Source organism: Scyliorhinus torazame, chromosome 1 (assembly GCF_047496885.1).
Source record: "Scyliorhinus torazame isolate Kashiwa2021f chromosome 1, sScyTor2.1, whole genome shotgun sequence".
Classification (NCBI taxonomy): Eukaryota; Metazoa; Chordata; class Chondrichthyes; order Carcharhiniformes; family Scyliorhinidae; genus Scyliorhinus; species Scyliorhinus torazame.
In genome coordinates this window covers 93,979,828-93,998,159 of record NC_092707.1, presented here as the reverse complement: position 1 = coordinate 93,998,159, position 18,332 = coordinate 93,979,828, and the positions used below count along the sequence as shown (strand labels likewise).

The 18,332-nt window shown below is 48.3% G+C and overlaps 1 protein-coding gene across 2 annotated transcripts in view; it reads left to right on the top strand.

The window, feature by feature from the left end:
- The first annotated feature begins 4,460 nt into the window (after positions 1–4,460).
- The window catches only part of cdc45 (CDC45 cell division cycle 45 homolog (S. cerevisiae)), a 147,723-nt gene continuing 133,851 nt past the window's right edge, over positions 4,461–18,332 (top strand). The window contains exons 1-2 of one of the 2 annotated variants that reach the window (XM_072498180.1): positions 4,461–4,690; positions 17,226–17,285. In XM_072498180.1, the coding sequence (XP_072354281.1) occupies positions 4,640–4,690; positions 17,226–17,285 (111 nt within the window). In that variant the 5' untranslated portion in view covers positions 4,461–4,639. The remainder of the gene's footprint in view (positions 4,691–17,225; positions 17,286–18,332) is intronic. The other variant, XM_072498178.1, reaches the window with a different exon arrangement.

Sequence of the window (18,332 nt, the reverse complement as noted above, 5' to 3'; positions counted from 1 at the left end):
CTGCCCCCAGATCCTTAAGGTTGCCACCACCACTGGGTTTGTGGTATACCTTTTCGGGGAGAGCGGCAGCGGTGCCGTCACCAGCGCCTTTAGGCTCGTTCCCTCACAGGACGCCATCTCCAGCCTCTTCCACGCCGCCCCCTCTGCCTCCCTCATCCACTTACAAACCATCACCACATTGGCGGCCCAGTAGTAGTCGTCCAGGTTCGGCAACGCCAGTCCCCCTCTGTCCCTGCTACGCTGCAGGAACCCCCTCTTTACCCTCGGGGTCTTCCCTGCCCACACGAAACTCAACTCTCCTGTTTATTTTCTTGAAAAAGGCCTTCGTGATCAGAATGGGGAGACATTGAAACACGAAAAGAAACCTTGGGAGAACCATCATTTTTACCGCCTGCACTCTGCCCGCCAGTGAGAGCGGCAGCATATCCCACCTCTTGAAATCCTCCTCCATCTGCTCCACCAGCCGCGTCAGATTGAGTTTGTGTAGAGTTCCCCAGCTCCTGGCTACCTGAATCCCCAAATATCGGAAGCTCCTTTCCACTCTCCTTAATGGCAGGGCGTCTATTCCTCTTCCCTGGTCCCCAGGGTGTATTACGAAAAGCTCACTCTTCCCCATATTTAGCCTATATCCCGAAAAATCTCCAAACTCCCTCAATATCTGCATAACCTCTGTCATCCCCTCTACAGGATCCGCCACATATAGCAATCGGTCATCTGCGTAGAGTGACACTCTATGTTCCTCTCCCCCTCTAACCACCCCCCTCCATTTCTTAAGAGTCTCTCAACGCTATGGCCAGTGGTTCAATTGCCAACGCGAACAGTAATGGGGACAGGGGGCACCCCTGCCTTGTTCCCCAATGTAACCGAAAATACTCCGATCTTTGCCGATTTGTGACTACACTTGCCACTGGGGCCCCATATAGGAGTCTGACCCAACTGACAAACCCCTCCCCGAACCCAAACCTCCTCAACACCTCCCATAGATACTCCCACTCTACCCTATCGAATGCCTTCTCTGCATCCATCGCCACCACTATCTCTGCCTCCCCCTCCACTGGGGGCATCATTATCACCCCCAACAGCCGTCGCACGTTGACATTCAGTTGTCTCCCCTTTACAAACCGTGTCTCGTGTTCATGTACCACCCCCGGGACACAATCCTCAATCCTCGTCGCCAGCACTTTTGCCAGCAGCTTGTCGTCTACATTCAGGAGTGAGATAGGCCTATATGACCCGCATTGCAGCGGATCTTTATCCCACTTCAGGATTAGTGATATCGTCGCCTCCGACATTGTCGGGGGTAGAGTCCCCCCTTCTCTGGCCTCGTTAAAGGTTCTCACCAGCAGCGGGGCCAACAAGTCCGCATATTTCCTGTAAAATTCCACTGGGAACCCGTCTGGTCCCGGGGCCTTCCCTGCCTGCATGTTTTCCAGCCCTTTAGTCACCTCATCCACCTCAATTGGCGCCCCCAGACCTGCCACCTCCTGCTCCTCCACCCTCGGGAACCTTAATTGGTTCAGAAACTGTTGCATTCCTTCTTTTCCCTCCGGGGGTTGGGACCGATATAGCCTCTCATAAAAGGTCCTAAACACCTCATTTATCTTCCCTGCTCTCCGCTCCGTAGTTCCTGTTTCATCCCTAACTCCCCCAATTTCCCTCGCCGCTATCCTCTTGCGAAGTTGGTGGGCCAGCAGCCGGCTCGCCTTTTCCCCATATTCGTATCTCATCCCCTGTGCCTTCCTCCACTGTGCCTCTGCCTTTCCTGTGGTCAGCAGGTCAAACTCCGTCTGAAGTCTTCGCCTCTCTCTATATAGTCCTTCGTCCGGGGCCTCCGCATATCTTTTATCCACCCTCAAAATCTCCCCCACTAATCTCTCCCTTTCTTTGCCCGATTGTTTCTCCTTGTAAACCCTAATGGAGATCAACTCTCCCCTAACCACCGCCTTCAGCGCTTCCCATACTACCCCCACTGGATCTCACCATCATCATTGGCCTCCAGGTATCTCTCAATACATCTCCGCACCCCCACAGACCCCCTCATCCGCCAATAGTCCCACATCCAGTCGCCGAGTGGGCGCTGCTCCCTCTCCTCTCCTAATTCCAGATCCACCCAGTGCGGGGCATGGTCTGAAACGGCTATGGCCGAGTACTCTGTTCCTGCCACCTTCGAGATCAGCACCCTGCTCAAAACAAAGAAATCTATTCGGGAGTATACCTTGTGGACATGAGAGAAAAAGGAGAACTCTTTGGCCAACGGCCTAGCAAACTCCACGGATCCACTCCCCCCATTTGCTCCATGAACCCCCTAAGCACCTTGGCCGCTGCCGGCCTTCTTCCAGTCCTGGATCTAGACCGGTCTAGCCCTGGATCAAGCACAGTATTGAAATCCCCCTCCATTACCAGGCTTCCCACCTCTAGGTCCGGGATACGTCCCAGCATCCGATTCATAAATCCCGCGTCATCCCAGTTCGGGGCATATACATTTACCAGCACGACCTCCTTTCCCTGCAATCTACCACTCACCATCATGTATTTACCCCCGTTATCCACCACTATATTCCTAGCCTCGAACGACACCCGTTTCCCCACCAATATCTTTTCGCGTCCAACCCTGAGTGGAACACCTGTCCCACCCATCCTTTCCTTAACCTAACCTGATCCGCCACCTTCATGTGCGTCCTGAAGCATGACCACATCTGCCTTCAGTCTCTATAAGTGCGCGAACACTCGGGCCCTCTTAATCGGCCCATTCAGGCCTCTCACATTCCACGTGATCAGCTGGATTCGGGGGCCCCCCGCCCCCGGGTCCCGTGCACCCACCCGTCCCCCAGGCGGCGCCTTCCCATCCCGACCACCTCTTCTCTTGCCAGCTCCCTCTCGCTCTCAGCAGCAGCAACCCAGTTGATTTCCCCCCCCCCCCCCCCGCTAGATCCCCATCTAGCCTGGTTACTCCCCCCCATGATGCTTCCAAAAGTCAGCTAAGTCTAACTGACCCCGGCTTCCCCCGTTCTCTCCTTGACCCCCCTGTGCGTGGAACTCTCTTCCTTCCTGCGCCTATCTTCCCGACATCATCTCCATTGCGCGGGAAAAACTCCGCGCTTTCCTGGATCGGCCCCACCCCCCCCATGGCGCAGCTCCCCCATTCCCCCCATTCCCCATCCCCCCTCAGTCCCTTTTTCCACCGGCGCCCACATTTCTCCGTGTCCCCCCATCAAGAGGAGAAAAATTCCCCGTCTATCGTCTCGATGCTATAAACCTCCCATTCCCCAATTTACACTTCTGTACATCAACCTTGTTGTCTCGATGGGTCGAAGGGCCTCTTCTGCACTGTATTATTCTGTGATAGGCATTCAGTACATTATCCTGCATGTCTCTTCTGCTACCTCTAGCATGATCCCACTACATCTTAGTCCTCTCCCATTTCAGCCTTCCAAAGGGACCGTTCCCACTGTGGCACCTTAGTCCACTCCTCAGCCATCCCTTCCATGGCATCTTCCCTTGCAAGATGCAACATCCGTCCTTTATCTCCTTCCTTCTCATTGTCCAAGGCCCCAAATACTGCTTTCAGGTGAAACAGTCATTTATGTGTACTTCTTTCAATTTAGCATAATGTATTTGCTGCTCACAATGCATCATCTGCACACCAGGGAGTCCAAACACAGGTTGGTTATTGGCTTTGCAGAACCTTCAGTCTGTCCCCATGCATAACACAGAACATCCGGTCACCTATCATTTTAATTCTTAGTTCCTCTGCTACACTAACATTTCTGTTCTTGGTTATTGTATAGTGTTCTAATGAAGTTCAACATAAGCTCTGGAACACTAAGGGCAATTTATCATGCCTAATCCACCGAACCCACACATCTTTGGACCTTGGGAGGAAACCGGAGCCCCCAGAGGAAACCCACGCAGACAAGGGGAAAACATGCAGACTCCGCACAGTGACCCAAGCCGGGAACCGAACCTGGGACCCTGGCGCTATGAAGCAACAGTGCTAACCACTGTGCTGCCCAGGGCATGCTGCGCAGGTCTGGTCCTCGCCTTTTGTAAACAAACATATCTAACTATTTATTATCATCCCTTCCCTCTTTCCCTGCCTTACTTAAAAACTTGCGTCTTTACGTACGCCCAGTCTGCAGAGAGGAAAGGAGGGTCAGCAACCCCGACCCGTTAACTCATTCCCGCTGCACAGAACTTGCCAGACTTGCTGTGTTCCAACAAGTTGTATTTATTTGCTGATCCAATCAGAGTGTTGCATATTTGCATATTGCATACAATAAAACGACGCGATCTGAACCTCCTGTCCAATCAGAGGGACGGAGGACGAATGTCCAATCAACGTGCAACCTGTCCACACACTGGAGCAGCCAATCACCGGGTAGACTTTGCGCTCACATCCAATCAGCTCCTTAGGTCTGTCGGGCAGTTTGGCGCCAAGCTTCGAGCTCGAGGGTTTGGGGAAGCGGCTGTGTTGTTGGAGTCCGGGGGCTGCGGAGCGAGGGAGTTGCGGCGTGAGGAAGCTGCGGAGTAAAGAAGCCCGGGGCCTGCCGAGTGAGGGAGCCCGGGGCCTGCCGAGTGAGCGCCCGGGTGCGGAGTGAGGGAGCGGGCGCCCGGCTGTGGAGTCTGTCAGCCACACACCATGTTCGTGTCCGATCTCCGGAAGGAATTCTATGATGTGATTATCACTCAGGTGAGGAGATTCTTGAGAAGGGGCCGGTGGCAGCGGCTGGTGGACCGACCTGGCCTCTGGGAAGGGATGATGTGGAGATGCCGGCGTTGGACTGGGGTGAGCACAGTAAGAAGTCTTACAACACCAGGTTAAAGTCCAACAGGTTTGTTTCAAACACTAGCTTTCGGAGCACTGCTCCTTCCTCCGGATTCTAGTGTTAAAGCTAGTGTTTGAAACGAACCTGTTGAACTTTAACCTGGTGTAAGACTTCTTACTCTGGGAAGGGAGGCATTAATCCGACCGCAGCCTAAAGTTGTTAACACTGGGAATTCGGTTCCCTCTTTGGACAGTTTCTTTCCCATTGAAGCGACGTGGTACTGGGGATTTAATGTGCATAAATCAGGTTGAACTGTCATTCTTCGATAAACATGATTTAGTCGACAGGGTAGAACCAGGGCATGCTGTACAGGTCTGGTCCTCGCCTTTTGTATACAACCAAGAACAAGCGATTGTTATTAATAATTAGTGGTAGATCTGCGTTTATATGCACGTCATTTTTGCTGATAATTAAATATGAGTATGGCTCAAAAGGCCAGCATTTATTGTCCTTGAGAAGATGGTGTGAGTTGTCTTGAACTGCAGTAGTTCATGTAGTGTCAGCACACCCAGAGTGATGTTGGAGAGGAACTTTCATGATTTTGACCCAACAACAGTTCCAAATCAGGATTATGGGTATGTGGCTTGGAGAGGTCCTTGCATATGGTGGTGTTCCCATTAATCTGTTGCCCTTGTTCGTCTTGGCCGTAGATATTGTGGTTTTGGAAGATACTGTCAAAGGAGCCTTGGCATGTTCTAAATGGCATACAGTGCTGCTATTGTGTGTCAGTAGTAGGAGAGAATATTGAAGGTGGTGGATAAGGTTTAGATTACGCTTTGTGCTGCATGGGCCCAGCACGGTGGCGCAGTGGGTAGCACTGCCGCCGAGGTTCCAGGTTCGATCCTCGCTCTGGGTCCAGTCAGTGAAAACCCCCACAGTGTTGATAATGGCGCATTCTGTGATTGTACTTCTGTTGAATGTTAGGGGCAATTGGTTAGCCTCACTTTTGTTTAATCCTTGCCTGGCACTTGTGCCACAAATGGTCCTTGCCATTTATTAACCCAGTCTGGTGCAGGTGGACACAGAGTATTTCAGTCTCTGAGGAGTTGTGAAGGGTACTGACTGCAATTATCAACAAACTCACTTCCTACTTTATGTTTGACGGAAGATCACTGATAAAGCAATGAGGAAGTAGGACATCACTCTGTGGAACTCCTGGAGTGATGTCCTGTGGCTGCGAAGATTAACCTCCAACCACAACCATCTTCCTTTATGCTAGGTATGACTCCCAACCAGTTGAGAATTTTCTCCCTGATTCTCATTGACTTCAATTTTGCTCAGGCTCTTTGGTGCCACACTTGGTAAAATGCTACTTTGATGTCAGCAGTCACTCTCACTCCACGTCTCGAATTCTGGTCAAATATCGTCTTGCATCATTGACTTTATCTATATATATATGTTTCTGGAACCCATCTCTTCATTCACCTGAGGAAGGAGTTGTTCTCCGAAAGCTAGTGATTCAAAACAAACCTGTTGGACTTTAACCTGGTGTTGCAAGACTTCTTACCATCTTTGGACAGTGGGAGGAATCTGGAGGAAAGCTATGCAGACACAGGGAGAACGTGAAAACTCCATACAGTCACCCAAGGCTGGAATCGAACCTGGGTCCCTGGCGCTGTGAGACACCATTGCGAACCACTATGCCGCCCTTTAGATGTGATGTTGTCCGGCCCTTAACTTTGTTGTACCCAGTGCACTCAACCAATTCTTGATACGATGTAGCGTGAATCGAATTGTCTGAAGACTGCAATGTAGTAAATTATTGCAAATGCTTCAGTCTTGTCCTTTGCACTGGGCTCTGCATTATTGTGGATGGGGATGTTTGTGGAGTCTCCTCTTCCAGTTAGTTGCTTCATTATCACCACCATTATTGATCCTTTGTGCTGTGGGATTTCCCCATAACCACAACACTGAAAAAATTTCAAATGGACTTTCAACTCTGTATAATCCCACTAGCATGATGAAGACTCCACTGTTAATATTTTGCGATTGATGGCCTCGGCGTTACTATATTTTCTGTTGGATTCTTGAATCTGTGCAGGCCTAATAGGAGATCAGCTGTGTGACATTGCTTTAGTCATAATTGCAAAATTGATTGGGTGTTCCAGAACCTGCACTAGATATCTTGGCAAATTTAACACTGTAAATATGACACATTTTAATGCCACAAAGAGAACTGCACTCCAAAGAGATAATTTGACTGACTGGAAATGTAATCCCATATAAATAAAGAGCACCATCGGTGAGTCTCAGTCACCCCTTGTTACCTTATTTTATCTTTTGCAATGTCTGCTTAGAGATGTCACAGTGATAAACCTTGATTGGCAATAGTGCATTGTAGGCAGTTGTCATTCGAGTGGAATTTAATTATAATCTGTTTAAAATATTCAGCAGTGGTAAGCACTGCTGCCTCATGGCGCCAAGGACCCGGGTTCGATCCCAGCCCCGGGTCACTGTCTGTATGGAATTTGCACATTCTCCCCATGTCTGCATGGGTCGCACCCCCGCAACCCAATAAGATGTGCAGATTAGGGTAATTCGCCATGCTAAATTGCCCCTTAATTGGAAAAAAGAATTGGGTACTCTAAAATTATTATTTTTTAAAATTCAGCATTATGAATAACTCAGTAGAAATAACGACAACAGCTATTAGAATTCTTGATGCCATTAAACAACAAATTACGGTTCTATTCTTTCTTTAACATAGCTCCGTACATCTGTAGTATGTTTGGCCTACTTGCCTCCATCTTTTATTTAGCCAAGTCAAATACAAAACAGTTAAATAACAGCCTTGTATGACAACTGCTCGGCCCAAGACCGTAAGAAACTACAGAGAATGGCGAACACAGCCCAGTCCATCATGTGAAACCGTCTCCCATCCATTGACTCTGTTTACCTCCTCCTGCCTTGGGAAAGCGGACAGCATAATCAAAGACCCCTTCCACCTGGGTTATTATCTCTTTCAAGCTCTTCCATCGGGCAGGAGATGCAAAAGTCTGAGAATGCGCATTAACAGATTCAAGAACCGCTTCCTATCTGCTGTTACCAGCCTCCTGAATGGCCCTCTTATGGACTGAACTGATGTATCCACACAGCTTTGCTACTGAGTAATACCACACACCATATGCTTCACCCGATGTCTGTCTATGTATTTACATTGTGTACCTATCGTATGTCCTATGTTTTTTTCGTGTATGGAACAATCTGTTTGGACTGTACCTCCTGTACATGTGACAATAAATCCAAATAGATTAGTTTGACAAGCAGTTTGACCACCATGCCAGTTGTCCCATTTTGGTCTTGTGTATCTTTATTAAATCTTTTCTGAACTTTGTGGACAACACTGACAAGTGTGTGTTAATTGCCAATCCCTGGTTTCCCTGAGAAGGAAGTGATGAGCCTTTTTTCTTTAATTGCGGCAGTTTGCAGTCATGGTTCTCCCACATGTCAGATAGGAAGTAACAGGAAGTTGATCTAGTGATACAGAAAAAATGAAATGTGTCCAATTAGGATGCAGTGGCATTTGGCTTAGAGTGGAAATGTAGAAAATTTACTTTACAGGAGGTGGCCACTCTGTTTATGTCTGTTAGCTGTAAAAGAGCTATCCAGCCTAGTCCCACCTTTCAGCTCATGGTGTGAGGCTGAGATTACGGCACTTTTTAAATGTGGTGAAGGTTTCTACCTCTACCATCCTCTCAAAAGTGAGTTTCAGACCCCTCAGCTCTCCTCTAATCCTTCTGTCATGTACTTTAAATCTGTGGCCCCTGGTTATTGTCCCCTATGCTAAGGAAAATGGATTCTTCCCATCCACAAAATTTCAGCCCCTCCTGGTTCTGTACACCTCACTTAAATCTCCCCTCAACCCTCTGTTCCAAAGAAAACAACTGCAGGCTCCCCAGACTTTCATAAGAACTAGGAGCAGGAGTAGGCCATCTGGCCCCTCGAGCCTGCTCCACCATTCAATGAGATCATGGCTGATCTTTTGTGGACTCAGCTCCACTTTCCGGCCTGAGCACCATAATCCTTAATCCCTTTATTCTTCAAAAAACGATCCATCTTTATCATAAAAATATTTAATGAAGGAGCCTCTACTCTTCACTGGGCAAGGAATTCCATAGATTCACAACACTTTGGGTGAAGAAGTTCCTCCTAAACTCAGTCCTAAATCTACTTCCCCTTATTTTGAGGCAATGCCCCCTAGTTCTGCTTTCACCCGCCAGCGGAAACCACCTGCCCGCATCTATCCTATCTATTCCCTTCATAATTTTATATGTTTCTATAAGATCCCCCCCTCATCCTTCTAAATTCCAACGAGTACAGTCCCAGTCTACTCAACCTCTCCTTGTAATCCAACCCCTTCAACTCTGGGATTAACCTAGTGAATCTCCTCTGCACACCCTCCAGTGCCAGTACGTCCTCTTTCAAGTAAGGAGACCAAAACTGAACACAATACTCCAGGTGTGGCCTCACTAACACCTTATGCAATTGCAGCATAACCTCCCTAGTCTTAAACTCCATCCCTCTAGCAATGAAGGACAAAATTCCATTTGCCTTCTCAATCACCTGTAAACCAACGTTTTGCGACTCATGCACTAGCACACCCAGGTCTCCCTGCACAGCAGCATGTTTTAATATTTTATCATTTAAATAATAATCCCTTTTGCTGTTATTCCTACCAAAATGGATAACCTCACATCTGTCAACATTGTATTCCGTCTGCCAGGCCCTAGCCCATTCACTTAGCCTATCCAAATCCCTCTGCAGACTTCCAGTATCCTCTGCACTTTTTGCTTTACCACTCCTCTTAGTGTTGTCTGCAAACTTGGACATATTGTCCTTGGTTCCCAAATCATCTATGTAAATTGTGAACAATTGTGGGCCCAACACTGATCCCTGAGAGACACCACTAGCTACTGATTGCCAACCAGGAAACACCCATTAATCCCCACTCTTTGCTTTCTATTAATTAACCAATCCTCTATCCATGCTACTACTTTCCCCTTAATGCCATGCATCTTTATCTTATGCAGCAACCTTTTGTGTAGCATCTTGTCAAAAGCTTTCTGGAAATCCAGATATACCACATCCATTGGCTCCCTGTTATCTAACGCACTGGTAATGTCCTCAAAAAATTCCACTAAATTAGTTAGGCACGACCTGCCCTTTATGAACCCATGCTGCGTCTGCCCGATGGGACAATTTCCATCCAGATGCCTTGCAGTTTCTTCCTTGATGATAGATTCCAGCATCTTTCCTACTACCGAAGTTAAGCTCACTGGCCTATAATTACCCGCTTCTCCTCCTCGAGGCTGCCTTGACCGACCTGGTTAAACCAATCAACATGTAACTTAAAATCCTCCATGATAACTGCTGTACCATTTCTACATGCATCCGTTATTTCTTTGTTTATTGCCTGCCCCACCATAATGTTACTATTTGGTGGCCTATAGACTATTCCTATCAGTGACTTTTTCGCCTTACTATTCCTGATTTCCACCCAAATGGATTCAACCTTATCCTCCATAGCACCGATGTCATCCCTTACTATTGCCCGGATGTCATCCTTAAATAACAGAGCTACACCACCTCACTTACCATCCACTCTGTCCTTGCGAATAGTTTGATACCCTCGGATATTTAACTCCCAGTCGTGACCATCCTTTAACCATGTTTCAGTAATAGCCACTAAATCATAGTCATTCACGATGATTTGCGCCATCAGCTCATTTACCTTATTCCGAATACTACGAGCATTCAGGTAAAGTACACTTATGTTGGCTTTTTTACCTCTGTTTTGAATCTTAACACCTCGATCAATCACCTCTCCTAAGTTATATTTCCTCTTAACTTTTCTCCTAATTTTCCTTGTCGTTGAACCCATATCTTCATGTAACAACCTGCCGCGTCGCTTACCATTAATGTTTTTACTTCCCATTTTATTCCTTTTAGTATTACTGGGCCTATTCACTGAGCTCCCCTCAGTCACTACCTTGTACTGTCGCCCTTTTTGATTTTTGACTATGTCTTCTCTGCCTTACACTTTCACCCTTACTGCCTTTTGTTTCTGTCCCTGTTTTACTACCTTCCAACTTCCTGCATCGGTTCCCATCCTCCTGCCACATTAGTTTAAACCCTCCCCAACAGCCCTAGCAAACACCCCACCTAGGACATCGGTTCCAGTCCTGCCCAGATGCAGACCGCCCGGTTTGTACTGGTCCCATCACCTCCCCCAGAACCGGTTCCAATGCCCCAGGAATTTGAATCCCTCACTCTTGCACCATCTCTCGAGCCATGCATTCATCCTATCTATCCTGACATTCCTACTCTGACTAGCTCGTGGCACTGATAGCAATCCTGAGATTACTACCTTTGAGGTCCTACTTTTTAGTTTAACTCCTATCTCCCTGAATTCAGCTTGTAGGACCTCGTCCCGTTTTGTACCTATATCGTTGGTGTCTATGTGCACCACGACAGCTGGCTGTTCACCCCCCCCCCCCCCCACCAAGAATGTCCTGCAGCTGCTCCGAGACATCCTTGATCCTTGCACCAGGGAGGCAACATACCATCCTGGAGTCTCGATTGTGTCCGCAGAACCGCCTGTCTGTTCCCCTTACGATTGAGTACCCTATCACTGCCATTCTTCTTCATGCCCAGCTGCGCAGCAGAGCCAGCCACGGTGCCATGAACCTGGCTGCTGCTGCCTTCCCCTGGTGAGCCATCTCCATCAACAGTATCCAAAAGCGGATATCTGTTTTGCAGGGAATTTGTATATTCCAATAATGGCACTTTCCTTATCGCTAAAATTCTCCATTAATGGCAACAGCTTTGTTAAATCTCTGTGTTACTCCAGTACGGTGATGGTGGTGAGGGTTAACGATAAATAGCTGGACTTTCCCTTGTTTGGTCTGGCATTTGTGTAATTGTAGTGTTACTCAAGGTGACATGTGCTGCTTCAGTGCCATTCAATATTTGGAGAGAACTGATAGAAACCTGGGAGGAAATAAAATAAACCAGACCAAAATGGGATTGAGACATAGACTAACCATGAACTGTTGAATGACAGAACAGGTTTAGAGGGCTTCAATGTCTTTTCCTATAAAATTAATAAATGGAAGGAAACTCCTTGGGATTTGATTTTCTTGGTTGCCTTCTGTTTGGCAAGTGCCAGATGATTATTATGTCCAACAAGAGAGCATCTAACACCTTTCCGCCAGCTATACCTTTCCTGAGAAAATTGGGAAATGCTACTGGTAGTTCAGGAACATGGGATTCTTTACGATCTTGCCCATTGGTTAAAGGTGGTTTGCTTCAGCTGTTAAAATTCATGTAGGTCTGGGGGCTTCTTGTGAGCATTCTAGAATTGTTGGACACCAGGAGTCAGCATGGAGTAGCACTCTTTGCATGTCTTTGGCTTTCTCCTGTTCCCTTGCGCACTCTCTTTCTCTCACTCATTCTTTCCTGAGCTCTCTCTCTCTCTCTCTCTCTCTCTCTCTCTCTCTCTCTCTCTCTCTCTCTTCCCCCCCCCCCCCCACACACACACACACACACACACCTCATCTGAGATTTTCCAGCTCGAAATTAGCTAGTGGAAGGTATTCTGAGTTATGGTTAAGCTCTACATCTAACTGCTCTGCTGGTAACATGAGATCCAAATTTTCTACCAACAACTGGAACAGTTGCTCTGTACTGAGCAATTTTAACTAGCTCCAGCTTTCAGCTGTTGTGTGCTGATGGTGGCCAAAGTTCCACCATTCAAATTTCCTTCCTTGATCCACCTCTGGGCATCAAAAACTGTGGTAAGTTACTTGTATTTTTGTTCCAGCCACCGAGTTTTCCCTTTTGACTTTTTTATACCAGATTTGACTCGTCTCTTAACTTGGACTCTGGTCCGATGGGTTTCCCCAGACTTGAGCTCTCAATTTCTGTTACGGACAGGCGGGGGTTGAATTTAAACAGCCCTGATTTCTCTTTTGTCACCCGCCCATAACCTGAAAGGTGGTTTGATTTTGATTTCCCCTTTTATAAGGGGTGTATTTCCCAGCCCTTCAGTTTTAGTGTAATTCAAATTCTATTAAGCCCACAGCAAACTCGAGGCATGGTGAACTCAAAGAGGGTTAGTTTATTTGTACAACATTCAAAATGCAGGAAGGGGTGTCACTACATAGCCTCCTCTGTATTCATACAGTAAGAAAAAGAATGATTTGCATGGCAAAGATCACAGAACAAAGAATTATTATTTCACGCGAGTCCAGAATATTGCTTCAGGTCGGCAGACAGATGACTGATGCTGAATAATTCACTTTTCCAGCAGAGATGTCTTCCACGATGGGATAGCTAGTACAGAAATAGGAGAATAGGGCAGGTGAATGCGTGGCTCAAGAGTTGGTGCAGTAGGGTGGCATTTAGATTCCGAGATCACTGAAATCGTATTTCGTGAAGGTAGGACTTTACAAGTGGGGCGGTCTGTACCTGAACCAGTATGGGACAAACAGCCTTGCAGGTGGGTTTGTTAGTGCTTTTGGAAGGGATTTAAATGGGTTCGGCAGGGAGGAGGGGACACAAGAGGGTTTATGCAATAGGGACACGGCATATTGAGTTTCAAGGGAGTGAGACGAGACTAGATGGCCTCTACTTTAATGCTAGGAGTACCATAGGTCAGACAGATGAGTTAAGAGTGATGTTGTTCCAGTCATAGAGACATTGTGGTGGGTGGAGGGGGTACTGGCAGCTCAACATTTTGTGTATAGAATCTTCGGCTGGACAGAGGAGGATGTAAAAGAGGAGGTGGTGTTGCATTATTAATTAAGGAGTCTGTTACTGTGGTAAGGAGGGATGACATTGTGGAAGGGTCTTCTAATGGGGCTTTGGGGGTAGAGTTCAGGCAGTTGCAGTTGCCGGGAGTGTATTATAGACCACCAACTAGTCAGTGGGCAATAGAGGAGCAGACATGTTGACAATTCACTGACGTGTGTAAAAACAGTAATAGAGAAATTGTATTCGGGGATTTCATCTTTCCCAACATTAATACGAATAATCACAAAATAAACGGGGTTGAAGGAGCAGATTTTGCAATGTATTCAAGAGAGCTTCTTATATCAACATGTCGAAGGTCCAACAAGGGTTGGTGCATGGCTGGACCTAGTTCTGGGGGACAAAGTCAGATAGGGGTTCGAGTTAGCAGTGCGGGAGCATTTTACTCAATGTGACCACGACACTACATTTTAAATTTGCCATGGAAAAGGAAAAGTGGGGCGGCACGTGGCGCAGTGGTTAGCACTGGGACTGCGGCGCTGAGGACCCGGGTTCGAATCCTGGCCCTGTCATTGTCCGTGTGGAGTTTGCACATTCTCCCTGTGTCTGCGTGGGTTTCACCCACACAACCCAAAGATGTGCAGGTTAGGTGGATTGACCATGCTAAATAATAAATTATTGCCCCTTAATTGGAAAGAAAATAATTGGGTAATTTATTTTAAAAAAGGAAGAGAGAGGCTTTTAACAGGTACAAAGGGAGCAAATCCAGAGAGGCCCTCGTGAAGTATAGAGAGTGCAGGGGGGAAACTCAAAAAAACAATTAAGAGAGCAAAGAAAGGGGCATGAAAACGCACTGGCATGTAAAATTAGGGAAAATCTCCCAGGTATATCATTGCGAAGAGGATTACCAGGGAAAAAGTAGGGCCCAATAAGGACCAAGGACCTAATTAGTGCATTGAGCTGGATGACATTAGTAGGGTGTTAAGCAGATATTTCTCATCTGTCTTCACTTTGTAGGAGGAGGATGTGGGTGCAGAATTCAGACTGAGGGACTGGGCTCTTGTGCAGTTGACATATGGAGTGAGGAGGTTCTGGCAGGCTTAAAAGTGGACGAATCCCCAGGTCCAGATGAGTTGCCTCCCAGGCTGCTGTGGGAGGCAAGGGAGGGAAAGAGGCCCCTGCCTGCGTCAATGGTGCCGAGGTGGAGATGGTTGACAGCTTCAAATTTCTAGGTATGGACATCACCAACAATCTGTCCTGGTCCACCCACGATGACATGACCACCAAGAAAGCACAACAACACCTGTACTTCCTCAGGAAACTAAGGCAGTTCGACATGTCCACATTGACTCTTACCAATTTTTACAGATGCATCATATCTGGCTGTATCACAGCTTGATATGCCAACTGCTCGGCTCAAGACCGTAAGAAACTATAGAGAGTCGTGAGCACAGCCCAATCCATCATGCAAACCCGTCTCAAATCCATTGACTCTGCCTACACCTCCCGCTGCCTTGGGAAAGTGGGCAGCATAATCAAAGACCCCTCCCACCCGGGTTATTCACTCTTCCAACTTCCATCGGGCAGGAGATACAAAAGTCTGAGAACACGTTCTAACAGGTTCAAAAACAACTTCTTCCCCACTGATACCAGACTCCTGAATGACCTTCTTATGGACTGAACTGATCTCTCCACACATCGTCTCTACTGAGCAGTACTTCACTATGTATGATTCACCCATTGCCTGTGTCTATGTATTTACATTGTGTATTTATGTATGTCCTATGTTTTTTTAAATTTATGGAATGATCTGTCTGGATTTGACGCAGACCAGTACTTTTCACGATACCTTGGTACACGTGGCAATAAAACAAATTCAAATTTACCGGGGCTCTGACCCAAACTTTTAATTCCTCTTTGGCCACAGGGAGGCACCAGAGGACTGGAGGATGGCTAATGTGGTTCCATTTTTCCAAAGGGTGGTGGAGATAAGTCAGGGAATTACAGATAAGTGAATGTCACATCAGTGGTGGGGAACGTATTGGAGAAAATCCTGAAGGTAAGGAATCAATCTCCACTAGGAGAGGCGAGGTAGGTTTGATGGGGGACAGTCAGAATGGCCTTGTCAGAGGGAGGTCATGACAAACAAATTTGATTTAATTTTTTGAGGTGGTGACCGGGTGTGGGTAGGTCAGTTGATGTAGTTTACATGAATTTCAGCAAAGCCTTTGACAAGACACATGGGAGACTGAGAAACAAAGGTAAATGCACATGGGATCCAGAGTAATGTGGCAAATTGGATCCAAAATTGGCTTGGCGATAGGAGATCATAGAATCGCTACAGTGCTGAAGGGGGCCATTCGGCCTGTGTCTGCACCAACCATCTGAAACATCAGCCTACATAGGCCCACTACCCTGCCCTATCCCGGTAACCCCACCTAATTTGCACATCCCTGGATATCAAGGGAAATTTTATCATGGCTAATCCTAACCCACACATATTTGGGCTGTGGGAGGAAACCGGAGAACCCAGAGGAAACCCATGCAGACATCGGAAGAAAGTGCAAACTCCACACGGATAGCCATCCAAGGCCGGAATTGAACTGGGTACCCGGCACAGTGAGGAAGCAGTGCTAACCACTGTGACAGAAGGTAGTGGTAGGAGGTTGTTTGTGTGACTGGAGGCTGGTGTCTGGTGGCATACCACAAAAATCAATGCTGCGTCCCTTATTGTCTGATATATATAAACGGTACAAAAGAAAACGTGGTGGTGGGGGGGGACTCAGAGGAACAGAGAAATCTTGGAGTGGTTGTCCACTGACCTGTGAATGTGGCAGGACCGTTGTAATAGAATAGTTAAGAAGGCATACTTGCCGTTATCAGTTGTGACATAGACTATAAGAGCAGGGAGGTTATGTTGGAGTTGTACATGACTTTGGTTAGGCCACAGTTCGAGTACTGTGTTCGGTTCTGGTCACTGCACTATAGGAAGGATGTGATTGCACTCGAGCGGGTGCAGAGGGGATTCACCGGAATGTTGCCTTCGATGGAGCATTTTAGTGATGAAGAGAGTGGAAAAGAAGGAAACAGCAACAGCAGCCTCCACACATTTGCAGCTGCAAGCAGCAAACACAACCTGCAGCTGTGAAGTGCTCTCCGAATTGACCAGACTAATTCCTCATTTGAAATAGCCTTCAGTTGTGAAGCTGGAGGCTGCTCACAGTCAAAGAGAGTGAAAAAAATACCTTGAACGCTCATAGACGCAAAGCCCCACCCCAGCCAAGGGATGATCCCGGCTTGGAATCCTTCAGCCCCCTGACCGAGGCCCAACCCCCTTGAGGTGTGTGTGTGCTGGCTAATGAAATGGAGATGGCTTTTGTATAATTACCTTTAAATTTGCCTCTGCAGTCCACAGAGGTTGTTAGCGTGTCTTCAGAGATAATGCAGGCAAGTGTCTACAATACTGCTCTGATAGCTCTGTGGGTCAGAGCCACAAGCAGCTTCAGTCATTTCAAAAGGCCAATGTCCAGCTTTAAAATATAAAAATTAGCCATGAAGATGTAGATGTATGCATACATAAAATGTGTTATAAAAAATATAATGTGAGGTCTTAGCCCTGTTACACCAAACTTGTATTTTGTTTTCCAGAGGGTATTATTACTTGTTGCATCAGATGTTGATGCACTGTGTGCCTGCAAAATCCTTCAGGTGAGTGGCACTGAATATTACGTTCACTAATCCAGGATTTGCCAAACTTGGATTCAGGGAATGCCTAGTAACCGAACAAGGGTATGGGGAGCATCGAGTTCATTAGTGGTGAAGACAGACATCTAATGTACAGAGGTATTTTAGGTACACCTGTGCAGAGATTAGTTTAGTAATAATTGAAAAGTTTTCTGATTACAAATGTATGTTGTTTGTCATTTTTAATGGGAGAAATGATGCTGGAAAGCAGATTTTAATAGGGAACACATGCCTTTCTGTCTCTCTCTCTCTCTCCCTCTCTCGGACATACATACTCGTTTCGCGCGCGTGTCCCCCCTCTCTCGTGCGCGTGTCCCCCCCTCTCTTGTGCGCGTGTCCCCCCCCTCTCTTGTGCGCGTGTCCCCCCCCCTCTTGTGCGCGTGTCCCCCCCCTCTTGTGCGCGTGTCCCCCCCCCCTCTTGTGCGCGTGTCCCCCCCCCTCTTGTGCGCGTGTCCCCCCCCCCTCTCGCGCGCGTGTCCCCCCCTCTCTCGCGCGCGTGTCCCCCCCTCTCTCGCGCGCGTGTCCCCCCCTCTCTCGCGCGCGTGTCCCCCCCTCTCTCGCGCGCGTGTCCCCCCCTCTCTCGCGCGCGTGTCCCCCCCTCTCTCGCGCGCGTGTCCCCCCCTCTCTCGCGCGCGTGTCCCCCCCTCTCTCGCGCGCGTGTCCCCCCCTCTCTCGCGCGCGTGTCCCCCCCCTCTCTCGCGCGCGTGTCCCCCCCTCTCTCGCGCGCGTGTCCCCCCCCTCTCTCGCGCGCGTGTCCCCCCCTCTCTCGCGCGCGTGTCCCCCCCCTCTCTCGCGCGCGTGTCCCCCCCCTCTCTCGCGCGCGTGTCCCCCCCCTCTCTCGCGCGCGTGTCCCCCCCCTCTCTCGCGCGCGTGTCCCCCCCTCTCTCGCGCGCGTGTCCCCCCCTCTCTCGCGCGCGTGTCCCCCCCTCTCCTCGCGCGCGTGTCCCCCCCCTCTCTCGCGCGCGTGTCCCCCCCTCTCTCGCGCGCGTGTCCCCCCCTCTCTCGCGCGCG